Source organism: Thamnophis sirtalis, unplaced genomic scaffold, assembly GCF_051295495.1.
Source record: "Thamnophis sirtalis isolate CommonGarterSnake01/CBP01778 unplaced genomic scaffold, rThaSir2_p1.2 scaffold_4, whole genome shotgun sequence".
Classification (NCBI taxonomy): domain Eukaryota; kingdom Metazoa; phylum Chordata; class Lepidosauria; order Squamata; family Natricidae; genus Thamnophis; species Thamnophis sirtalis.
This window is the reverse complement of record NW_028261384.1, coordinates 63,216,440-63,243,590: the sequence shown is the minus strand read 5'-3', so window position 1 is coordinate 63,243,590 and position 27,151 is coordinate 63,216,440. Positions and strand designations below refer to the sequence as shown.

General features: G+C 40.0%; 1 protein-coding gene across 1 annotated transcript in view; it reads right to left on the bottom strand.

Annotated features, from left to right (window-relative positions):
* The window catches only part of ITGA9 (integrin subunit alpha 9), a 584,270-nt gene that overhangs the window by 405,115 nt on the left and 152,004 nt on the right, over window positions 1-27,151 (bottom strand). Inside the window, exon 15 of the mRNA XM_087713055.1 lies at window positions 11,215-11,375. Within this exon, the coding sequence (XP_087569181.1) occupies window positions 11,215-11,375 (161 nt within the window). The remainder of the gene's footprint in view (window positions 1-11,214; window positions 11,376-27,151) is intronic.

The window sequence follows — 27,151 nt, the reverse complement described above, 5'->3', positions numbered from 1 at the left end:
TTCACTCTGGACATTGAAGTCACTGGATCTCAAGGTAGTACAGAACCTGGCATCCACCTTGGGAAGAATCAGAGTACTCTTCAAAATCCTCAGGTTCAAATCTGTTTTGATGCCTGTTATGCCTTTGCACAAGAACAGGGTGTGGATGGGGTTTTATTTGGTTCTTCAGAGTGGCACCAGTACTATTGTACCTCAGAAAAATATCTCTATGGTTCATGTGATGGTGCCAAAAAATCCCAACCGCAACCAGAACCACCAATAAGTGGATGTGATGGTTCTAGTTTTTTTAATATCTCCCAGGGGAAGTCCACATGGGGTTGTCGTCTTTACAAATGTGTGTCTGCTTTTCAATGCTCCCACCTACTGGCACACTCAACATTTGTCTCAGGATAAATGGACACAGAACTGACCCCTATGGACAGATTGAAATTAAAGTTACCAAAACAATGTACCAATCTCAGCGCTTCACAATTTTCCATTCCTTTTATGAGGAAATGGAAAAGAACAAAAAACCTCTTCAAAAACTTAGCTGAGAAGATTGCATCATCTCTCAAGGCAACTAACTGCTATGTTTGTGGGAGCATGAATATGGGGGAACAATGGCCATGGGAGTCCAGGGAAATAAACCTGACCACTCTTTCCCAAATGAACTTCACATGGTCCTCTCTAGACTGACCCTGAGAATGGATCCTATAGACTTCCATCATTGGAGATATATGTTTTCAAAGAACTGCCTCCCAACTTTTTATAATCCTCTTAGGGGACTTAGTCTGTCAAAACCTTATCGTGACTACTAATGCAAGTAATAATTAGTGATCTGGCTCTAATGCCACCCAGCCAAAAAAAAACCACCCCCTTTTCTGAGTATAAACAGCTTTCCTCCCTCTGGGACCGTCTCCATGATGCCTTTTCATCTTGGCCTGCCCCAGATGGGTTCTTCTGGATTTCTGGAAGAAAAGCCTATGTATGCCTCCCACGTAAATGGAATGATACTTGTGCCTTAGGGACCATTAAACCTAATTCTTTCTTTTAACCAACACTCAAAGAGAGAGACTTGGCATGCCAGTTTATGATGAGATGGAACACAGGGATAAAGGATCTCTCACATTTGGGGATCTCAAGATCACCGACCAGAAAACTTGGAGCAATGAAAACTGGCCTCTTGAAAGGATTATCTAGGTATATGGCCCAGCCACAAGGGCTGAGGATGGAATATGGGGCTACCGCACCCCAATATATTTGCTCAATTGATTGATTCATCTTCAAGCGGTCATTGAGCTCATTACCAATGACACAAGTGCTTCCCTTAACTTGCTCGCTAAAACGAACACCAAGATTTGCACAGTTGTCTATCAGAATTGTCTCGCCCTCGATTATTTACTTATCCAAGAGGGAGGGTATGCGGGAAATTCAATCTCACAAACTGTTGTTTAGAAATAGATGATAATGGTAAGGTCATAGAGGAGTTTACTGCCAGGATGAGGAAACTCGCATGGATGGACTGGGGTGATAGATCTCAACTGGTTCAGCAATATTTATTCTGACTGGAAACAGATTGGGTTCATGGTGCTCCTGGCCTTTGGGGGTATACTTTTTCTCCCTTGCCTCATTCCTCTGATCCAAAAAATAGTCATATCAACTATCTCTGGGATTACAGTTGTAGCCTCCTCAGTGTCTCCCTCTCATAGAAATAAGCCTGCAAATATCATGGTCCTCCAAACTACCCCTGCTAAACATGCACCCCTTATTCATCATGATAAAAAGAATTCTACTGTTTGAGAAAAAGGGAGAGAAACTCTTGAATTTGCTGCTGGTGATTGGGTCCTGATAAAACCTGACATGAGTAAACACCCATGGAAAGTGGTTCCTGGAGAAGACCTATTAAGAATGAACATTTCCAAAAACTCCACTGATAATGGACATTTCCAAAAACTGATATTATTATCATAGTGGTATGCACAGATTTTATTTGTGATTTTTCTCTCTCTCGATTGGGACACTGAATCAGTTCAACCTGACTTGATCACAGTAGTCCTAAGAGATAGTGATATTGTAATATATGTTATGCCTTTTGTTACGCCTGTTAAGATGTTAGTTATGACTTCTAAAGCACTCAATGGCATAAGTCCAAGCTACCTGATGAACCTGCTTGGACAAGCCCATTCTATTTGAGATCCAGAAGAAAAGCTTTCTCTGCCTCAGGAACCTCTTTTGAATATCCTACTCTTTAGAATAAGACCTGCCCCCACCTTCCTATCCTTCCACAATAACCTGAAGACCTGGCTTGCAGACCAAAAGGGGGAATTCCATGCTGGAGGTGGCTGCTGGATTGATAGACTTCCCCCTGCTCTCTGATCTTCTCCACCTGTTCATCTTTTTGTTATCATATTGGCGTATTTCATTGTTTTCTTTTTCATTATTTATTTTACAATTCTATTATTTTTCTTCTGTTATGTCTACACTCTTTTCATTTCTTTTTTTATTGTTGTAAGCCATCTAGAGTAGCTCCATGATGAGAAAGGTGGCAAATAAATTTAACAATCAAATAAATAAAAATAATTAAATATTGTATTCTAAATCAAAAGATAAGCCATATGAAGAAGAGTCATGCATGATCATGCTACTCCAGAAGACAGGATGGTTTATGATGCTTGTTTAGAACTAAGTATACCTGATTGGTTATTTATTTATTTATTGCCCAGGAGCTGTAAACAACATTGAGAGAGAGTGAACATAAAGAAATCACAGGCTTATATAAGACAAACCACAGAGATAAACATACAGGTGAAACTCGAAAAATTCGAATATCATCCAAAAGTTCATTTATTTCAGTAATGCAACTTAAAAGGTGAAACTAATATATGAGATAAGACTCATTACATGCAAAGCAAGATAGATCAAGCCATGATTTGTCATAATTGTGATAATTATGGCGTACAGCTCATGAAAACCCCAAATCCACCATCTCAAAAAATTAGATTATTACATGCAATCAATAAAATAAGGATTGTACATAGCACAATATCGGACCTCTGAACAGTATAAGCATGCATATGTACTCAGTATTTGGTTTGGGCCCCTTTTGCAGCAATTACTGCCTCAATGCGCCATGGCATGAAAACGATCAGCCTGTGGCATTGCTGAGGTGTTATGGAAGACCAGGATGCTTCAATGGCAGCCTTCAGCTCTTCTGCATTGTTCGGTCTCATGTCTCTCATCTTTCTCTTGGCAATGCCCCATAGATTCTCTATGGGGTTCAGGTCAGATGAGTTTGCTGGCCAATCAAGCACAGTAATCCCAGTCATTGAACCAGGTTTTGGTGCTTTTGGCAGTGTGGGCAGCTGGAAAATAAAGTCAGCATCCCCATAAAGCTTGTCTGCGAAAGGAAGCATGAAGTGCTCCAAAATCTCCTGGTAGACGGCTGCACTGACCCTGGTCTTAATGAAGCACAGTGGTCCAAAGTCCTGTTGCTCAGTGGTCCAAAGTCCGCTTTTCTGATGAGAGCAACTTTTGCAAAAAGCACCAAAAACTGGTTCAATGACTGTGGTATTACTGTGCTTGATTGGCCTCTCCATTCTTCCTCCATACTCTGGTTTTCAAATGAGATGCAAAAGTTCATTTTGGTTTTGTAATGCTTTTAAAATTAATTTAATTTTAATGTTAGAAATATAAAATTCTAAAGCTAGAACTGTTTGTTGTAAAGTTAGGGGGCAAAAAGGCAACTGAGCTGGGGGGAAGGAGTGTTATATATTATGATTTGTGTTCTGTCATATTCAAAAGGGCTAGCAACAGCTTCTTCTGTGTCCCAACCAATCAGGGAACACAGAGCAGTTGCTAGCGTACTCTGATTGGCTATTGCTGCCTATAAATACTCTGGTGACCGTTGGAACCGTTTGAATTGCTTGTCATCTCTCTTCTGTAACTAATAAAGTACACCTACTGGCTTATCCATGGCTCCTGTGTTCCCTCCCACATCAGTATGCAACACTTCATCCTTCACTTCTTCCTTCAGTTCCTGCTTCTCTGAGCTCAAAATTCTATGTAGACTTGATTTTAATGATTTATGCACATTTTTTAATAACTTCATGTAGTTTTTCAAATTTCCACCCATAATGTCCAGTTCCAAAGTTACAGTTAGTTATACGGTTCCTATTTCAGAGTTCTGGTCCACTTAAATCTAGCTAGTTCAGCTGCTATGGAGAGGAAGACAGGAGCCATCTTAATCTTTTGTTCTTCCTTAATGTCCACTTCCAAAATTGCAGTTAATTATACAGTTCTTATGTCAAAGTTGTGGTCCACGTTAAATTTAGCTAATTCAACTAATGTAAAAAGGAAGGGAAACAGGAGCCATCTTGATCCTTTGCAGAGAGAAAAAACTCTAATGAAAAAACTGTATTTTCCCGGTTCTTGATTTTATTATTTTTCCTTTATTACCTTCCATCTCTCATTGTTTATTGTTGCTCAAAATATATGAATTGGAACAAATTTGCATAAAGCCAAATTCCTATATGTTTCTCTTTGCCTCCTGCTTTTCAAAGTTCTGATTTATGGCAATTGGTTAATTAAATCTTCCTGATCAGGGTTTACATTCTGATCGTCGCAGAGGCAAGATTAGGTTATCAGTGAGAAAATAGTGCTTTTTTCTTGATTTTTCCCCTTGTTACATTCCACCTCTCATTAATTGGAGTTGCTTACGATATGTTAGTTAGAAGAAATTCAAACGGAGCAAATCTCCTCGATATGTTTGATTTTCATCTCACCCACGTAGTCTCTTTTAAAAACACAACCTTTTCAAATCCAAAACCAAATTTAGAGTTTGTATTTGAGTGGGTTTGTCACTTCTCTACTGTCTCTTTTTCTGTCCAGATTTCTGTCCACATGTGTTTCAAGCAAATGGCTCTTTTTGGGCTAGCGATTCAACCCTCCATTTCCCCCCTTCTTTCTTTCTTTTTGCCAAAATCCAAATCTGTCTATTAATATTATTTATACTCTCAAGGTTCTTTGCCTTCTCCAAGTTCTGATTTATGACTGTGGGTTAATTAGATCTTTTTACTGGGCTTTCATCTTATTCTGGACGCTCCTGCTCAATTGCTTTGGCTGGAAGCCAGCTTCTTATAAGTATAAGTATAATCTTTATTGTCATTGTACTTAAATACAATGAAATAGGTTTTAACCTCACTGGTGCAAAATTATAACAGAAACAGAAAAAGAAAGAAAAAGAAAAAAAACCAGTGTGTGCATGGAGTGATTGTGGTTATATTTAAAAGTCTCACAGCCCAAGGATAGAAAGCATCTTTAAACCTGTTTGCTATACTTTGATGTCTTCTGCCTGATGGTAGAAGTGCAAAGAGACACTGACCAGGGTGTGAATCATCTCTGAGTATCTTCCTTACTCTGCTAAAGCAGCAAGATCTGGCGATGTCATCCAGTGGTGTCAGAGGGAAACCAATGATTTCTTGTGCCGAATTGATCACTCTCTGTAGTGCCTTCCTGTCCGCAGCTGTTAAACCAGCATACCATACTGTAATACAATATGTGAGCCATGTTGCCATGCTGCCACCTCCGATTCAGAGAGCAAATCTCCGACCTACGAGGGATCTGTTGCACTCCCTCTGGGTCTGATGAGACACTGCTCCTTCATCACACACACATACACAGGGAGGTTCTGATCCTAAAAGGATCTTGGAATTGTTTTATCAGACAGAGTTCATGTGAGACTCTTCAGAGCTCACACCCCCTCATCTGTCCAGCTGGAGAACTTCTGGTTGAATCCCTACACTGGAGGTGGTTGAGCAGATCTCATCTCCCCGCCGGCTCAATATTATACCTTTCCTCCACATCCTTTAGTCATAATTTGTATTTATATCGCAATTAAATATTTGTGTTCACATAGTTTTATTGCTTTTACTACCGATAGAAGCAAGATGGATGACAAATGTGTTTGTGTGTGTGTATGCATATGTATATATATACATGACTAGCCTTTGAAAAATTACAACATAAGAAGATTGTAAGATTGTCTAAAGGATTTGTGATTGTTCTTCTTTTATGTGGTATGATGACTATTTTTCTGCCTCTTTATGTCAAGTTCCTACTTGACTTTGGAGTTCCTTAGATGATTTTAAACTACTCTTATCTAAAACTTCCTCAGAGGCTTGCTGTTTGAATTATAATGAGCCCTGATGGCATAGTGATTAGAGTGCAATACTGCAGGCTAATTCTGCTGAATGCCAGGTGCTGCAATTTGGCAGTTCAAATTTCACCAGTCTCAAGGTTGACTTAGCCTTCCATCCTTTTTTTTTTTAGCATTTTAGGTTTTTTATTCACAAAAACCTAACCTCTGTTCTTATTGAGAGCCTTCCATCCTTCTGAGGTGGGTAAAATGAGGACCCATATTGTTGGAGGCAATATGCTGACTCTGCAAACCGCTTATAGAGGGCTCTAAAGCACTGTAAAGCAGTATGTAAGTCTAAGTGCTATTGCTATATTATAAAGATGGAGCCTTCTCCTCTTTCCATTTACTGCACTTTCAATCCCCAAAATAAAGGCCATGCATGACTTTCTTAAATAAATAACTTGGCAACATGCCTCAGAAAAGCCCAGTGATTATTATTCTCCCTTGCAAAGATCCTGTTCCAGTTAGCATGATGAATGGGACAACTGGAACTGCAGTTTCAGCAAATTTGGAAAGTACTAATAAGATTAGGCTGAATTAGAGTATGGTCACAAATAAGCTCCTAAGTGAAAGGGAGAAAATATTAGTCTTTTAGAGTTCTAGAGTTCCCAGTTCCAAGTTGTCAGGCCTGCAGCCCGTTCCTTTTGGGATCTTTGGCCTGCCACACTAATATTCTATTATACTATGCTGTTTCATTAGTGGGGAATTGGGAGGGTGAATAGTAAGGAGTAGAATGTGCTGTTGTCAAAATAAAATTCCTTTCTAGAAGCCAAGGTCATCTTTTGCCTCTACACCTGACTGGAACTGGATGGGTGGAACTGCCAGCATGGCAGTGGAAAATTGGACCATGTGATGGACTTGTGGGTGTAGGGGCAAGATCATGAACTTTCAACTGGGTGGGGAAACCCCAGGAAGCTCAGATTCGGGTTTCCACAGATGTGCTAACATGACTCTCTTAATAAATTGGAACTTTGAGCAATACTTTGCCTTGGACTCTGATTTAATTTTGGATGTTATTTGGAACCCGGACACAAGTACAGTCTTGTTTTCATAAAACCAATTCCTATTTTTTTCCTCATAGAATTGGAACTGATGTTTGATATTCTCCAATAAAAATATATATAAGCTGATAGAAGCCCTTTTTAAAGAGCTAAATAGAAATGTTGATCAATGTTGTTGTTGTTTTTTTTTTGCAGAATAGTAATTATTGCACAATCAGTAATGGCCATAAGAAATCTGAGCTATTATAAAAGTTCTGTGACTCAGAGGTTGCCTTACACATTGAAAATACCACTAAAGAATCAGGAAAATAATGAACCTAATAAAATTATTAGATCTAACTTTATATAACATACATGGTTGTTAAGGAAATAAAATGTGTTATATTTTGAAACTGTAACATCTGTAATATCTTCTCTTAAAACAATTGGCTTTAAGTTAAAGCTTAAATCTTAGAAAACTGAGATTTCTAATTTTGCTAAGTAATCACTCATTAAAGAGTTAGTAGAATATTACCTACATTTTATATGTTGCTGATAGATCAATTTATTTATTTAAATATAACAGAACATATTAAGAAAATATAGTATAGGTAGTTCTTGACTTATGACAATTGAGCCCAAAATTTCGGTTGTTAAAGAAGAAAGTTGTTGAGTGATTTTGCCCCATTTTACCATCTTTTTGCCAAAGTTGCTAAGTGAATCACTGCAATTGTTAAGTTAGTAACATGGTCATTAAGTGAATCTGGCTTCCCCATTGACTTTGTGAGAAGGTCACAAAAGATGATCACATGACCCTAGAACACAGCAATCATCATAAATATGAGACAGCTGCAAAGCATTCATAGTTTAATCACATGATCATGAAGATGCTGCAATTGTCATAATGTGAAAAACAGTCATAAGACACTTTTTTCAGCACTTTGTAACTTTGTAACTTTGAATAATCACTAAACAAATGACTGTAAGTCAAGGACAACCTGTAGCTGGATTCAAAGAATGTGATTTCTCTTTATTGCCTATAATCTCTTAGTTTGAATTTATTACATTGCACTGATCAACAAGTGTTAACAGGACACCAGTTGCATACTAAACTAGAGCTAGTTCTATCCAATGTATGTTCTATCCAAAAGATGTAGAACAGATCTTTAATCCTTACTACTGAGCGGAAACAGGAAATTTTATCACATGAATTCCCTTGGATAAATTACTTTAGCAGAGAAAGTTCATAAAAAATCCCATTCTTTGGTTTCTATTGCACTCTGGTTCTGCTGGGAATATATGTAGTCCAAAGATATATTTTCAACAAAGGATAGTAACAACAACACACACACACATACACTTTTTTTGCTAATATATCTTAAGTCAAGTCACAACAGAGATTGTTACAGGTATGCATATTAAGAAAATAATCTGTTATTTTATGCTGAACATGCTTCAAAAGAGGCGAGAACAGTAGAGAGAATTTAAAGAATACAAGATACTTGGAAGAACTTTTATTGTTGTAAGACTGAATCTGACTTAGTCACTGGGACCAGAGATTTATTCTTCAAAACTTTCAGACTCATGTTGGAGCCCATCTTCAGGGAACTTCTCTCACTGGAATATGTGCTTTGGGCTATTCGGTGAGTCATATTTATGTTATGCCTTCCTAATGGCTGATTGGTGTATTGATGGTTGGTGGGTTGACACCAGTGATGTGCAGTGATGTTTATGGCTGGTGAGGCAGTTGGAGTAAACAGTAACAGAGTTGGAAGGGACTTTGGAGGTCATCTAGTCCAACCCCCTGTTCAATCAAGAGACCTGGAAGACCTCCAAGATCCTTTCCAACTCTGTTATTCTATTCTAAATCCTGGATGCTGCCCTCTTCCTCTCCCCCCCCCCCACCATCTGCTTTACCTCTTGAGCAATTCACTCGTCGGGTGTTTCTTCTCTTTCTCCAGTTGAATGTAGTTTTCCCCCCTCTCTTTTTCAACACCCCAATCACTTTTGGGGAGAAAACAAACTTTTATAAAGGAGTTAAGTTCCACCCATCCCCAAAACCAACTGCATCTTGGAAATTCCTAAAAAGGACAACTACTACCCATCAGGAAGAAGAGAGGTGAATTTTAAAAAGCTGGGAGCACGTACAGGAACTTGATGGGAGACAGAACTTTTAAGGGGCCGCCAATCCAGATTAAGGCATCCAACACACACACACACACACACAGATCCAAACAGACCTGGGAAGAATCTCTACTTCTCCTTTCTCTGTGTTTTAAAGGCGGCTTTTTCCCTTGCTTTCCGCTTCCTATCATGTGACCGAAGCCCTACCAGGAGACTGGCAAGGGTAGACCCAACTATCAGCTGTTGGAGCGGATGGATGAATGAAAGATAGGGAGCCTGAAATACTAAAGGCTGCATGTAAAGGGCAGCAAAAGAATACAGTACCAGCCTGAGAGGCTGAGCTCGCTGCTGCCTCACTGGATGACTCTGCTTAACTGTTTAAAAAAAACCTCTAAAAAGCGCAGAGTCTTAAAAGCCTAAAAAGTCAGACTAGGTGAGGCATGCAGTTCTCCTGCCTCACAATAGAGGGCGCTTTTTAAGAGGCTTTTTTAAACAGTTAAGCAGTCATCCACGGTAAGGCAGCAACTAGCTCACCTCAGCTCTCGCCTGAGGGGCTGAACTCGCTACAGCCTCACCGCAAGCTCTCGCCTGACTAGTTGAACGGTAAATTTATTTCTTCCTTTTACATTTTTTTTCTTTTCATGATGAGAGGTAAGGCTGTGCCTCACTTGCTTCACCTGACTGCACATCACTGGTTGATACCAATCAGCTGATAGGAAGGCACCACATAAACACAAATAGCCAGAATAGCCCAAAGTACATATTCCAATGAGAGAAGTTCCTTGAAGATGAGCTCCAGCATAAGTCTGAAATCTCGAAGAGTAAATCTCTGATCCCGGTGATAAACCAAGATGTAATCTTGCAACTTTCATTATCTTTGAAAAATCAAAACAGATATTCCACAAATATTTCTTTGACCTATTAAAGGCATACAAAGAAAGATCTTGAATCTTCATCTTGTTCTTTTGCATTTTCAGTATAATTTCATGCTTCCTACATCATTTTCTTTCACTGAGACTCAGGCTAAGCAAGATGGCCATCCTGATTACTTTCCCACTTTTATTTAGGCAAGCAAATACCATATCATTTAAATTACAAGAGAAAAAATAAAGCTAATGCTGTGTAAGAAAAGCACCACGCACAGCTCCCCATCACAAATAGTATGAAAATTGCATCATTTCTGCTTTCTGATATAATTGATGGTTCCCTTCTTATCTAATGCAGGTTAACCTGTGGCCCTCAGTTCACATCATGCAGTTCCCAAACTTTATATAAAACATTATCTAAATTTGGCAGAGAAGCTGATAGCCAGCAAAGGGATTCTTTTCTTTTTCTGCATCTTGGAAAATCCCTTCTTGAAAGAGTTGGATTGTCTGCAATTGTCTCTATGAAGTAATTATGTTTGCATTTCTGGTTCTGCCATATAATATGGCAAAAATTTGAAAGTGAATTAAAGCCAGGATATTTGTTGAGCAAAATCAGCCAACAATAACCAAAAGCAGAATTGAGTCATGTCATTGTCTTTCAGGATACCTTCTTTGGTATAAAAGAATGCACTAGCCTTTTGAGGGGATCCAAAATGTTTTTAGCTTTTTTTAGTTCAGCTACATTCTACATTTTCAGGTAGAGACAAACTTTTTCTTTCTTTCTTATGGAAAGAGGAGCATAAGATGATGCAGATTGTGAAGATATTCCTTTATCTCAGAACCCCTAAAATACTTTAAATAACCATACAGAAAACTTCCACATTTTAAAAAACACAACCTTGCATTTTTTCATGTACTGAGTGATACTTATTTTTAGCTTTCTTATTGTTTCAGAAAAAGAAAGCTGAATGCATTCCACATCTATTTTCATCAAGGGATAATCTCCAGCCTAATTTAGGGTAAGTGGAAATATAAAAGTATATATAACATGAGCCAAACATGGACCAACCTTCACAAAAGCCAAGTAGCTTGTGCATTGTTTCTGCATATAGGAAAGCTGCATTTGTTCTGTGATCTGGCCCATTGCTTCTCCAGAAGAGATGAAGTAAACCCTGATTGGGTATCCTTTTTCTTTCTTTACCACATCAGACGTCAAATTATAATTCAAATCTAGACAAAAAAAAATCATAACAAAGATTGTTTTCTGCTATTAACATATCATAGGTTTTTCACAATCACTATTGTGATTTAGGATTATTATAAAACCTCAGTATATTTTGAAGTGGGTCACTTTTGTACTATGTTCACCTTTATGTCCTAGTAACAAATCCCAATTTCAAAAGAACATTTGCAAATTTGGATAAATGCAACATTCTAGAGCAAACCAGCACAACCGTAAATGCAGTTAATCAGCCATATAAGAGGTCCTCCTTGGTATCTTCAGATTCCTATAGATAATAAGAACTGAGAAATACAAGTTTTATTCGACTAACTCGAATATCAACTTCTATGGGCTCATTGAAAAGAAGGGAGGGAGGGAGAGAGAGAGAGAGAGAAAGAGAGACTATAATTTCTCTACACATTAGTGGTACAGCCTAAACAAATATCATCTAGATTTTTTTTTTCCACAAGAAATCTTAAATGCTCAATGTCACTGACATCGCCTCCAGACACATCAGCAAAGCTGATACAGAGAACACAATTTAATATGAAGGAAATTTCTAGAGTTTCCTACATTTCCAAAGTAACTGAAATGAATAACATAAATTCTAGCCCTTCACTAGCAGAGTTTCATTACGATCAACATCTTAAAGGGAAACTCGAAAGTTCCAATAGTAATGTAATAGTAATGGCTGCCAGACAGAGTCCTCCGGACAGAGAGTCTTCCAGCAGAGTCTTCCAGCAGCCAGCCCACAACCATAGAGTGCACTCCTAGAGCGTCCGCTGTTGGAAGACTCGGCAGCCGAGTTTGGGAATTTGGAAGCCAGAGAAGAAGTTATGTTCAGAGTGCGGCGGCGGCTGCTGCAGGGAGAGCTGGCCCAGGGCATGTTGAGGCTGGGAGGCATGTTTGCTGGGAGCAGAACAGGTGCTCACGCAAGCCCCCTCTCCAGCTGGGCAGAGCTCAATGCACTGACCTAGGGGGTATCCCTAATGTGCCAAGCCGCGGGAGCTGGGGGATGGGCAGAGCGCCACGTGGCTTGGCGCCTTAGGGATACCCCCTAGGTCAGTGAATGGCGCTCTGCCTGGCTGGAGAGGGGGTTTGCCGAGTAGCTGCTCATGAGCGTGGTCACCTCATGGCCGCTTGATCCTAAGGCTGTGCCCGGCTCTTTGGGAGCCTCTCGCAAGGGAGCAGCCGCCCAGCAACTCCCCCCTCTGGCCACTCCCCAACCTAGTGGTATCCCGAAGGTGGCAAGCAATGTGAGCCCCTTTCCCTCCCGGCTCCCGCAGCTTGGCACCTTCGGGATATCGCTAGGTCGGTGAGCGGTGCTCTGCCTGGCTGGAGGGGGGTTTGTCCAGGGGGCTTATTTTCGGGGGTGGGCTTATATTTTTGCCCATGCGAAAAATGTGGCAAGGCGTTAGTTTCAAGACAGGTTGTATTTTCGGGGAAACACGGTATTGTCAATCAAATATCTTTGTATACATTATTATTATACTTCATTTGTTTGATTATCACTACTATTTCTCCATTTTGAACAAGGTATTCTAAATATGTATCCATTTATATTATGATTCATTATATCATCTTCAATATATCCAATAATAAAAAAAATTGTATATCCTATTTTAAATCATTCTATAATTTTAGCATTGATAACATTCCCTAATAATTTTCAATTCCATGTTTTTCCATTATTAGTATCATCAATCTAATAAGCATGTATACAAATTGTTATAATTGTTAAACATCCATTAAGCATAGTTATTATTACATCCTTTTTATATGAAACATTAAATTTGAAGTAAATTTATATTATGGTATTTCATTACATCATCCTGAAATGATATTATATCTTTATATTCTATTCTATATAGAATTATTTATCTTTTATAAAAAGGTTTTTCAACATCATCTCCATCATCCTCACTTACAGTTTGTATAAAATTTCATATTATCAATCCAGTATATATAAATGATTTATTATCATTATTAATCATTTATTTGGCTATAGCTATTATTACTTTGTCTTATACATAGTACTCAAAATTTAAATACATTTAACTAAATTTTATTGTGACATTTCATTTCATCATCCTGTATCCTTCCAGAAATAGTGCAGTCCAATATCTCTTGCCATTTGTAGAATGTGTAGTCTAAATGTTTTCTTGATAGGTCTTATGTGGACTTCTCTTGTATATATATATATTTTTATTATGTTTTCATTCTATACAATCACATATTCACTGTGTTTAATCAGGGCATATAGAAAATGCCCTCTACAATACAAACCCAGTATACCACCTTGGCCCGCCATACACCCTCTTTCAACCCCCTCCAACTTTCATTCTTCCTTCTCACACACCCCTCTACGCCTACTTCCCCTCCCCTTCTTTCTAACCCTATCACTCCCTCTCCATTCCCTCCCTCCCTTCTCCTCCTCCTCTCTCTCACCCTCTCCACCCTCCTTCTTCTTTCACTCGACTCTTTCCTTCGGTATCTATTACCTTCCAGTATATTCGGTTTGTTCTATTTTCGCACTAACATTGATAAGCCACAGTATACAAATACAATCATGGAATTTAACACATATTGTATTTCCCCCCTCCCCCCTCCCCCTAAATCCCCACCTCCCTTCCCTCCCCCCGACTTCCCAAAGACCATACATGGTATAACTTTTGAACAATCACAGTCTAAAATATCTCTACATTGAACTCAGCTTCTTACTGTTACCCAAATTTTAAACAATTTAAATTATTACTGATACTAAGCATAAGCTATCTGGAGTTTCTTAGTCCCATATTTACTTTTTATGTAATCAATCCATTTTTTCTAGTCTCGTTTATATCTCTCGTTTGAATGTTCTTTGAGATATGCTGAGATTTTGGCCATTTCGGCTAAGTTCATAACTTTCAAAGTCCATTCTTGAATTGTAGGTAAATCTTTCTTCTTCCAATACTGTGCCACCAAGAGTCTTGCTGCCGTTATTAAATACAGAACCAAATTAGTCTCTGCTGCTGTAAAATCAATACATATACCCAGTAAAAACAACTGGGGGGTAAATTTTATCCTTCTTTTAAAGATGTTTTGCAGGATCCACCATATTTTTATCCAAAATGCCTTGACATTACGACATGTCCACCATATATGAAAATATGTAGCATCACAAGAACCACATCTCCAACATTTAGGTTGAACATTTGGATACATAGAGGCAAGCTTTTTAGGATCTAGGTGCCATCTATAAAACATCTTATAAAAATTTTCTCTCAAGTTTTGTGCTTGTGTAAATTTCACATTTCTTACCCAGATTCTTTCCCATGTTTCAAGCATTATTGGTTCCTCGATATTCTGAGCCCATTTTATCATACAATCCTTAATCAGTTCCGTTTCAGAATCCATCTGTACTAATACATTATATATCCTCTTTATATGCATTGAGCTTTGATCTCTTATTTGTTTAAACAAATTATCCTCAACTTTTACAAAGCCAATTTTTTGATCTGTTTTCCACCTAGCCTGTAGTTGACCATACTGAAACCACGTTTGAACTACCTTCTCTTCTTTAAGTACCTCTAAAGATTTTAGTTCCATCACCCCTCTTTCTGAGATAAGAAGTTGTCTATAGGTGGTTCTATCGTGTTTTTGTTCTACATTCATATTTTCAATTGCATGTCTAGGAATTGCCCACATGGGCACTTTATCATTTAATTTATGTTGATATTTTTTCCAAACCCGCAATAAAGCATTTCTTAAGATGTGATTTTTAAATTTCTTATCCGTTTTTTTGTTAAATAACAAGTAAGCATGCCAACCATATAACAAGTCATATCCCTCGATATTCAAAATTCTGTCATTAGTTAGATGAATCCAATCACTAATTGCAGATAGTGCCACTGCGTCATAGTATAATTTTAAGTTAGGTAATTTCAATCCTCCTCTTTCACGTACATCTTGCATTATTTTCATCTTTACCCTCGGCTTCTTTCCTGCCCACACAAATTTGTTGATACCCTTTTGCCATTCTAAAAGATTCGCATCTCTTTTAAGTATTGGTAACATTTGAAAAAGAAATAAAAATTTTGGTAAAATGTTCATTTTTACTGCCGCTATTCTACCCAGCAAGGACAAATGCAGTTTTTCCCACCTTTTCAACTCCAACTGTGTACTATGCCAAAGTGATTCATAATTATACTTGTATAATTTCCCATTTGAGATTAAGATATTAACTCCAAGATATTTAACTTTTTTAACTACCTCACATCTTAGCATCGCCCCCAGTTCTTCCTTCTGTTTGATAGTCATATTTATAGCTATTATTTTGGTTTTTCCTAGATTTATTTTAAATCCCGAGACTTGACCATATTGATTGATCGTATTCAATAATACCCTACTAGTTTCCTGCGGTTGTTCCAATATTATAACCAGATCATCCGCAAATGCACGGACTCTATATTCTTGCTGTCTAATTTTAATCCCTTTTAGACCGCCTAGGCCCCGTATCTTATTCAACAGTATTTCCAAAGTTATAATAAACAATAATGGGGACAGAGGACAGCCCTGTCTTGTACCTTTTTCAATTTGAAAGGAGTCTGTCAAACTTCCATTGACAATGATCTGGGCTGTTTGCTGCTGATATATTGCACCAATTGACCGTAAAAAGCCATCTCCTATCTGCATTTTTTGCAATGTCTTCAGCAGGAATTGCCAATTAACTCGATCAAAGGCTTTCTCCGCATCCAAAAATATGAATGCGGCCGGGATTTGATTGTTCTTTCCCAGGTATTCTAAAGCGTTGATAATTAATCTAACGTTGTCCTTCATCTGTCTGCCCTGTATAAAACCAGTTTGATCGGTATGTATCAGTTGTTGAATTACCCCCATTAGCCTATTTGCTAATATTTTAGTAAAAATTTTATAATCTACATTAAGTAATGAAATAGGTCTGTAATTTTTTGGTTGGGTAAGGTCTTGGTCTTCTTTGGGTATCAACGATATGAACGCAGTCTTCCACGAAGGAGGCACTTTCCCTCCCGATTGAATTTTATTGAATAGTTCTCTGAGGGGTTCTACCATTTCTAACTGTAGATTTTTATAATAAACAGCTGTTAAACCATCTGTGCCTGGTGCTTTCCCTAACTTTAATTGTTTAATTGCCTGCAAAATTTCCCCAGAGGTTATAGGTTGATTCAGCTTATGCCTATGTTCTTCTCTAACTAGGGGGATTTTCTCTTTATCTAGGTATTTGTCTATATCTCCGTCCTTAATTTTATCCCCTTTATACAACTCTGTAAAAAATTCCCGAAATACCTTTTGAATCTCTTCCTGTTGAAACACTTCCTTCCCTCTGTGACACAATTTGAATACATTTCGAGCTTTCCTTTTTTTTCTAATCTGATAAGCCAACCACCTACCGGGTTTATTTGCATTGCAGAAAGTATTATGTTTAGCATATAATAAACTAGTAGCTACCTGGTCAGAGATCAGCATATCAAACTGAGATTTTAATATAGCAATTGTTTCCCTAATCTTTGTATCTCCTGGATTCAATGTTAATTCTGACTCTTTCCCTTTAATTTCCTCTTCCAATTCTTTTCGTTTTTGCCCTTGTTTATGTCTATGTATTTTGTTTATATTCATTAATACTCCTCTCATATACGCTTTGCTTGCATCCCATACATATTCCAAAGATGTACCCTTGTTCATATTGAGAACAAAATATTCCGATAGCAATTTTTTACAATCATTAACATACTTTTCATATCTAAATAAATTTTCATTCAACCTCCAGGACCTTCTTGCCTGGGCTACCCTTCCCAATTCCATCCAGACTGGATTATGGTCTGAAAGAACTCTCGCCATAATCTTTGTCTTCTTCACCCTACAAAGTAAATCATTTGTAATTAGTATAAAATCAATCCTTGAAAGAGATTGATGTCTATTGGAAAAAAAGGTAAAGTCATATTCTTCTGCATGCCTCTCGCGCCAAGCGTCTCGCAATTCAAAATCGTCCAGCATGTCAAAAAAGGGTTTGGGTAACTTAGCTCGAAATTTGGTGTTCGGGCAAGCTGTCTTCTTATCTCTTTTGGTGTCGATCACGCCATTCCAGTCACCCAACAATATACAAGACTCAAAGTCCCACTGTACTAATTTAGCGTGAAGATTTCTATAAAATCCATCTTGTTGTTGATTAGGAGCATAAATTCCCAAAAGTAACGTCTTTTTCCCTTCTAAGATTAAATCTAATGCAATATATCTTCCAAAGGGATCTGCTTCAATTAGCTCAGCTTTAATGTCTTTTCTTAAATATACTACTATGCCATTTTTCTTTTCCATGGCTGAGGTCGCAAAATGTTGGCCCAGTTTGGGGTTAAACAAATATTTTTGATCGGTTGATTTGATATGAGTTTCTTGCAAGCAAATTATGTCATTCTTAAACTGTTTGAGATAATGAAATATTTTCTTTCTTTTCTGTGGAGAGTTCAGTCCGTTAACATTCCATGTCAAAATCTTAGTTGTCATTTTTGGTTGCCTGAAGCTTTTTTAGAGCCTCCCGCAAGGCCTGTCTCACCTTTGGTTTGGCTCCTCCCACAGCTTCTGAGCTTGTTGCAGTAGCTCCTTGATCAATGGCCAACGATTGTTGAGATTGTTGCATAGTAGCTTGTTTATCCGTTTGTCTGGTGGTCTTACGGTTGGATCTTTTTTCCTTGACTCCTTGCCCTTCCGGAAGAGGGAGATGATACATTTTATCTGATGGTAGTGTGGTTTGCTGTTTATCTTGTTCGTCTCGTGGTTTTTCACCATATCCCGAAGGTTCAGGGTATCCCATCTTCAGAATCCTATGATAGAAATCACGAGCTTTCCATACAGAGCTGAGACGATATCTTTGTTTGTCCATTGTAACTATAATACCGAATGGGGCATCCCATCTGTACTGTATCTGACGCTTTCTGAGCTCTTCCACCAGAAAAGCATAATCTCTTCTGGCTCTCAGCATCTGAGGTGGTATTTCTTTCAAAACAATCAGGTCCTGTCCAGCAATTTGAAGCTTAGTATTGTAAGACTCTTGTAGTATTATATTTCTAGATTCTCTTGTAACAAAGTATATTACCACGTCTCGGGGAAGTTGCCTTTGTTTTGCCGCCCATGAGTTAACATTTTGAAGACAATTAAACAAAAGAGGTTTTTATAACATTGAAGCTGGTATTTCAGATAGAGAAAGGTTTTAAAGTTCACAAGTTGGTCTTTGCTCGTATTGATTTTTAATAGTCTCTTTTCTAAAGATAGTCCTAAGGGGGAGGGGTCCTGTCTTGTGCTGTGAATAACAGCTGCGAAGTTCAGGTCGGAGTTGAATGACTCAGCTTTGGGTTGATCCTCCCCCTCCGTCCACAGCTCACAAAAAAACAAACTGTGAACTTCAAAGAAGATTCTTACCAGCTGAGATTCCTCACTGCTTTTTTCTTGTCTGAAAAAAGTGTTAACTTCTTGATATTGAGTAGATAACGAACCTGAATTCTGGGGGCAGCTCTGTTAAGCTGCCGACCGGCGACAGGCCACTCCCCGGAAGCCCTTATGTGGACTTCTCTTGACAACTTGTTATTCATTGCATATCTTATAAAGATTCGAAACCCTCTATCTGTTCCTTTCATCAGCTTGACTTTTGTTATCGCTGGTGCTTCTGCCGAAATTACTTTCATTGTTTCTGCCAAATTTTCTCTCCTTTCTTCATCTATATTTTGACATCTGAGATAGAGTTCTAGATCATCAATCTCTCCTTTCCATATTTCGCACTTATCATTTCCCTCCACTCTCGATTTGTTGTCAGTGTCAACAATTTTCTTATCACTTTCATATGTCTCTGTGTTTTTTTGAACTCTGTCCTCAAATTTCAGCATTGTTTTATAAGTATTCTCAACTCTTCCCTTCATACTTTCTGTATTTTGATCTATAATTTCAAGTCTCTTTTCAATTATCTCTGTGATTATTAAGACTTTTTGAATTTCTAGCATAATTCTTTGCAATGTTAGTCCCTTTTCTTCTTCTTCATATTGGGTCATTTTTACAGGTTATAGACACTGCCACTAAAACATCCAAAGCTTTTGCTAGGTTTCAAACAAATTCAGTAAAGTTTTTCAGGTCAAAGCTTTCTCTTTCCTTCAAAGAAACACCTGTATAGCCACTGACCCTTTCAGTAAACAAAGCAAATAGCTTTGTATTATCAGATGTTGCCAAGCCTCTAACCTCTAGATGGCAGTGTTAAATTCTTTTCCTCTGTTTTTGCCTCTCTTTCTAAGCTCCGAACTCCGGAACAAAAGAAAAAAATGTTTAAAGATTACGATCCTGCCGAGCCTCGTGAGCCTTGCGAGGAAAGATACTTTTAATCCACAAATACAAAAAATGGAAGAAGTATAGAGGAAGAAGGAAAAAAAAGACCAGTCCAATTTAAAAGTAATAGGCATTTGTGAAAAGTCCACCCATAGAAAACAAACAAAATTAAAGTGAAAAAGATAGCAATAGCAATAGCAATAGCAGTAGACTTATATACCGCTTCATAGGCCTTTCAGGCCTCTCTAAGCGGTTTACAGAGAGTCAGCATATTGCCCCCAACAATCTGGGTCCTCATTTTACCCACCTCGGAAGGATGGAAGGCTGAGTCAACCCTGAGCTGGTGAGATTTGAACCGCTGACCTGCTGATCTAGCAGTAGCCTGCAGTGCTGCATTTAACCACTGCGCCACCTTGGCTCTTTTAACACGATAGTTTTAAACCAGGATTAATTTGCCGCTTACTTCCTTCTGTCTTCAATTTTATTTTAACTAAGTCTTTTGGGTTTTCTCGTCTCTAATAATAAGGATTCTTCTCACCATTTCTACACACTGTCTCTCCTGTTCTGCTTCCATTTCAGGGGACTATCCCAACCTTCTGCAGCCATTTTGACTGCTTCTCTCGTAGTTGGCAAAAAGAGCTTTCCTCTGCATCGATCAGGGACTTTGAGATGTCCCTGAGATCAGCAGGACATGCTCTTCTCTATCACCATTCCTTCAGAATGGTTTAGATCAAAAAAGGACCGTCCAGCAACAGAGATATCGACAGCAATCCTGGAGCCTCCAAGATTGCATGTCGTGTCATCACGACATCAAGACCCACCTCTCAATGCATATTTATTTTAATTAAGTGTACCATTGGTCTATTTTATTTCATTTTGTTTCCCATTTTAGTCTGTTCTCTTATGGATTATTTTGGTGCCTCTAACAGAGAGGAAAATTACCAGAAATTTTTTCCCCACCCACCACCCTTTTTTTTACACATTTTTTTCTTTCTTTTGCTGCTACTGTCGGGTGTATTTTTTCTGATATTTTTTCTTTTTTGTATTTTATTCTCATTGATAAAACATAAATAAATATATATGAAAAATAAATCTTCATATTAATGAAAATTGAGGAAAACTAAGAACAAAATGAAAATGCTAGAATGAATGAATATGCATACACATACCAAACATTTCAATTAATGAAAACTCAATGGAAAAACAAATGTCATTGATTGATTTCTGTCCATTGTAATGCTTGTAACAACTGAGCACAAAGCATAATGACTAATAGATTAGAATATAGGTCAGTAATATTTTGGTTCCAATTTGTTTTCTGCTCTAATGTGATCCTACAAAAAAATACTTTGCCTCATTCATTTGTAGTACTAAGCAATAATATTATATGCTTGTGTTTGGTTTAGCACAGGGATGTCAAACTCAATTTTATTGAAGGCCAGATCAGTACTGTAGTTGTCATCCATGCGCTCAGGGCATGGTTGGGGAAGGGGCATGGCCAGAGTGGTTGCAACTGACTGGACAAGGCAGGGGCATGGCCCATTTGACATCACTTGGCATTGGGTGGTGTCTGTAGATTCGGGTGGGATTGGGGAGGGAATCCAGGGGTCTCCGGTGGGTGAGGTGATGGATGGGAGGGAGGCTCATCCCACAGGATGACGTGAGGCAAGGCAGGGGGGCTGGGCAACTACAGCCAGAAGCCCATCGGCCACTGTGCCCTCACTGCCCTTTGTGTGCAGGGGGAATGATTTCTGCCTGCAGATGAAAGCCTGCCACCACCACCACTCCGATGGAACTACGGCTCTGGAACCCACTGCCAACACTGGGCTGGCCATTCAAACAGCAAGCAGAGGCAGTAGGGGATGAACGTGATGCAGACTGCTGGACTCACTAACTCCATCCCAGTGTCTGTTTTGGCTTGCTGTTGGAGAACAGATCGCCACTGGTCATCTTCTCTTCAGCCCCTGACCGGTCTTGCCCTTGGTCTGTGCAGGGAGCATATTCCCCTCAAGCACCTGACTGCAGCGGCCCACAGTGAAAGGGGCATGAGAGGGGCACTTTGCCAGCAGACAAGAAGATGGGGAAGGCACAGCACTTCCCCGCCTGCTACCAGACCCAATATGTGGCACTCGGCAGGGCTTCACTGAAGCATGGCGAGGGGTGGGGTAGGAAGTGGCGCCCATCCCAAGTTTGAAGTAAGAGGGCCTTTGAGCCCCAGGAGCTAGTTAAAGCAGCACCCTTCTGACTCATCGGCTCACGTGGAGGGAAGCCCAGGGAAGCCCCCCTGAGCCACCTCTTCCTTTCAGGAATGCTGGCTGAGTGGGGAATTTGGCTGCAATCCTCAGCTCAGAATCGAGATCTAGCAGCAGGGGCTGCAAGACCAAAGACTGCCTTCAGTCGAGGAAACGGACCACAGCCTTGGGGGCTCCATCTGAAGGAGCTGTGTCAGTTGGGCAGGGCCTCAAAAGCGGTCTGGAGCTTCTGCCTCACAGTGCAGGGCTCAGCTCTCCTTGCTTAGCAGTCTTGGTGAAGGAGGTGTGTCATCGAGGGTCTCTACCCATGGCAGCTCCTGAGTGGCAACTCTGCCCCCGCTTGCAGACTCCCCCACCACAAAGGTGAAGCAGCCAACTAGAAAAGGTGAGTAGATGTACTAAAACACAGGCAAAAAAAATGGGGAAAGCCAGATTCCCATTGGAGCCCTGGCTGCCAGGCACAGCAGAGATGCAAAAGGCTACCAGCATGCAATCCTGGCTGGACTTGGGTGACGTCACTGGGGATCGAGCTTTCCCTGCTTGCAGTGGCCACCTTTTACCTGCTGGGAATGGGAATTACTACCTCTACTCAAGTCTTTCTAGCTGGCCACTTCACCTCCTTTGGCTTCGGCAGGCCTGGTGCTCTGGACAGCAACAGCAACAGCCTAATGGATCTGCATGAGCTTCAGGTAGCCTCAGTGGTGCCAAGGTGCGTCTGGTACGCAAGGGGAACACAGTCCACATGTGGGCCAACTGCAAGCCGAAAGAGAGAGTAGGCAGCAGCTGCTCCACATCCTCTTCACCTTGTCTTCGCCTGCAGCAACAGTAGTAGCCAGAGGCAGGGGCACAGGGGAGAGGCACATGATCTGGCCTGCTGGATGTGCCAGGCAGCCATCTGCCCTGTCCCAGTCACATGAGATGGAGCAGGCACGTCTGGTGGTCCACCTCACTTGCCTCCTCTGCCATGACTGTTTCTTGGGGGGACCAGGTGCAAACTCCCTGATGCCAAGCACCTTCCCTCCCCCCCACACACACACCTGAAAGGCTGATAAGTGAGGCTGTCCTGGAAATGGTAAGGGACCAGCACATCACTTTGGTTCTGCCCATCCCATTCAGGTGGGTCCATATGTGCACAGGAGGAGGCGGGCACATGCATCACTTCGGCCTGGCCCATTCCATTCTGGCTGGCATACATGCACACATGCCCTCAGACACGGCCCATCCCATTGTGATGCGCATGCAGGTGCCTGCCTGTGCTAATGCACATTGGCTGGAATGGCGTGGGCTGGGCTGAAGTAATGTGGGCCGGCCCCTTTCCATTTCCAGAACAGCCACGCAGAACAGATGCAACCTGTAGCCTTGAGTTTGACACCCCTTGTTTAGCATGATGTGCAAAATCAATTAATGAAAAATATAGATTGACTGTGATGGCTTTGTTTTATACAAAGCCGCTAGTCTGTTGGATATTGGATGCAGTAACCTAGGTTTAGATTGGATCCCCATTGCATTGGAATTATAGGTATAGCTTAGGGACATATATACATATTTACATAATTACACTTAATTTTCCTTCCTTAGCTAATCCATTTAGACCAGATGTCGGCAACCCGCAGCCCCAGAATCACATGCATCTCTTTCACCCCTCTGGTGCAACTTCCTGTGGCCCTGTCATGGCAGAGGGATGAAAGAGTTGTTGCACTGTTGCAGCAGTGGTGATAGGCGGAGCCTTGGTGCAGGAGCGAAGCGCCTCTGCACTTGCCTTTGTGCAGCAACAGCATTCCGCCTTAGTTGCCATCCCTCAAGCTTGGCCTTCCTCCTCCCCCGTTGATGAAACCAAGAGAAAGAAGGAGGTGGCATGGAGAAGTGCTCCCCTTCCCAGGTGAGCACCAAGCACAAAAATCCAGCAAGGTGGGGGGGAAGCGATTGGTGTGGAAAAAGCACCCCCATTGGCGAGTCGGCAGCAGACTTGGTCTGGCTCTCGCAGCTGTTCACTGTTCGGCATCTCGGGACATGAACTACCATCTTTGAGGAAGCTGACCAGTGATGGCTGGGACTGGGAGGGGGAGCAGAGACATCAAGGCTGCTCCCCCTCTCAGCAAACCAGGCCTTGAGGAGCATGGAGAGTTGTGGGCTGAGCGCCAGAGGGTCAGAAGGAAGCAATCATTTATGCTTCTTGGTTTGGGACAGAGAAAACACCATTTACATTTTCATTTCCAAAAGAATCTAAGGTCTCTGCAGACCCATTTAGTTTCTTTTCAGAGTCCCAAATCTTTTTTTAAAATCTTACTAAGTAAGATTAAAAATAATAAGGCTAGTCATTTCCAACTCTAGGGGGCAGTGCTCGTCTCCATTTCAAAGCCATCTCCATGGTCATGTAGCCAGCATGACTAAATGCAGAAGGTGCCTGGAACGCTGTTACCTTCCCACCAAAGGTGGTTCCAAAGGTGGTTGGCAGAAGCTGGGACAAGTAATGGGAGCTCACTCCATTACGCAGTGCTAGGGATTCAAACCACTGAACTGCCAACCTTTCTGATCGACAGGCTCAGCGTCTTAGTCACGGAGCCACCATGTCCCTTTTATATAGAATGTTCCTTTTATTTCATGGCATTTCCAGGCAAATGATAGTTCAGAGTAAATTTTGTAGATATGTTCCACAGATCTTCTCCTAGGTTATGTTGGCATTGTTTCTTTAGAGTTATCATCCAATTTATCATACATTTTTTTTGTTCTCTCTTTATATCATATCTAAGTAAAGGTTTATATACATATGGCCTAATTGACAAAAAATCTTAATGTTTCTTCCTCTGTATACATTGAAGCAGTTCAAATCAAAGTTTAGTGATAACACAGGAGGCCAGAAGCATATCCTTCTTTGTTTTGAACTAGAATAATGCAAAGTAAAGACCTGAATGTAAATTTCTTTATGTAAACTATTGACTTGAATTAAGACCTTATCTTATAGAATAGATATCTTATAGAAAAGAATAAATTCTTTATTGACCAAGTGTGATTGGACACACAAGGAATTTGTCTTTGGTGCATATGCTCTCAGTGTTCATAAGGAGTGTACATAAAGAGAATAAAAATACATTCATCAAGTGAAAAGATACAACACTTAATGATAGTCTAGGTTATTAATAAGCTATTAACTTGTACTAGGAAACAATAAAAACAATATAAATTGAAAGATACAAGCAACATGGTTATAGGTGTAAGTGGGGAGATATAGTGGGGAAGGAAGAGAAGAATAATAGTAATACATTCTTGGTAAATTATTGACAGTGTTGTGGGAATTAGTTGTTAAGCAGAGTGATGGCATTCAGGGAAAACTGTCCTTCTATCTAGTTGTTCTGGTGTGCAGTGCCCTATAATGTTGTTTTGACGGTAGAAGTTGAAACAATTAATGTCCAGGATGTGTAGGTATTTTCACAGCCCTCTTTTTGATTCATGCAGTATACAGGTCCTCAATGGAAGGCAGATTGGTAGCAATTTTTTTTTCTGCAGTTCTAATTATCCGTTTAAGTCGATGTTTCTCTTGTATGGTTGCAGAGCCAAACCAGACAGTTACGGAGGTGCAGATGACAGATTCAATAATTCCTCTATAGAACTGAATTAGCAGCTCTTTGAGCAGTTTGAGCTTTCTGAGTTGGTGCAAAAAGAACATTGTTTGCTGTGCTTTTTTAATGATGTTTTTGAAGTTATGTGTCCATTTTAAGTCTTGAGATATGATTGAACCTAGAAACTTGAAGGTCTCTACTGTTGATACTATGTTGTCTACTATTGTAAGAGTTGGTAGTATAGGAGGTTTTCTTCTAAAATCCACCACAATTTCTACAGTTTTGAGTGTATTCAGTTCAAGATTGTTCTGGCTGCACCAGAAGGCTAATTGTTCAACCTCCTGCCTCTATGCAGATTCATCATTGTCTTGAATGAGACCAATCACTGTTGTATCATCTGCAAACTTCAGTATTTTAACAGAGCATATTTTGAGATGCAGTCATTGTTATATAGAGAGAAGTGGAGAGAGCACACAGTCCTGGGGGTCTCCTGTGCTAATTATACAGGTATCTGATCTGATTTTGCCTAGCTTCACCTGCAGCTTCCTGTCTGTTAGGAAGGTTATGATCATTTGCAAGTGTGGTCAGGTACAGCTGGCTGATTTAGTTTAGTTAGAAGAATATCTGGAATGATGGTATTGAATGCTGAGCTGAAGTCTACAAAGAGGATCCTTGCATAGGTCTTTGGAGATTCAAGATGTTGTAGGATGTAGTGCAGAGTCATATTAACAGCATTATCTGTTGACCTATTTGCTCAGTAGGCAAATTGCAAGGGGTCTAAGTGGGTCTGTGGTGATTCTCAGGTGGCCAAGCACTAGTCTTTCAAAGGTTTTTCATAACTACAAATGTTAGAGCAACCAGTCTGAAGTCATTCCGTTTCTTGATGGAAGGTTTCTTCGGCACTGGGATGATACTAGAGCATTTGAAGCAAGAAGGAACATAGCACATCTCTAGTGATTTATTAAAGATCTGGGTGAAGATGGGGGCCAGTTGGTCAGCATAGATTTTTAAGCAAGAAGGAGTTATCTAATCTGGACCTGGTGTTTTTTCCTGGCTTTTGTCTGTGAAATAGCTTTGCACCTCATTCTCTGTAATCACCAGAGGTGGTGGGCCCAATGGAATAGGGTAGGCTTAGCTGTTGTTGTCTGAGATGGGGATTGTGGAGATGGGTGGCAGTAGTTTTCTCTCAAACCTACAGTAAAACACATTCAGGCCATCTGCCAGTTATTGATTTCCTACAGCTTGGGAAGGTTTACTGTAACCAGTGATATTTTTAAGAGTTTTCCACGTGTTTGCTGGTTCATTTGTTGAGAACTGATTCCTTAGCTTTCAGAGTAGTTTCTTTTTGCTGCTGTGATCTCCTTTGTTAATATGTTTCTGGCCTGATTGTACAGCACTATCACATTTTCTGTAGGCTTCCTCTTTGGAACGCTGTTTAGGTTTAGCTGTGAACCAAGGTTTATTGTTACTGTATATTCTCAGTTTTCTGATAGGCACACATAGGTCTTCACAAAAACTGACCTATGATGTTACAGTATCTGTGAGTTCACCAGAGATATCTCCGAAAACATTCCAGTCAATGCAGTCAAAGCAAGTCTGTAGCTTTAGCTTTGCCTCATCAGTCCAAGTCCACACTGATTTAATTGTTGGTTTCAT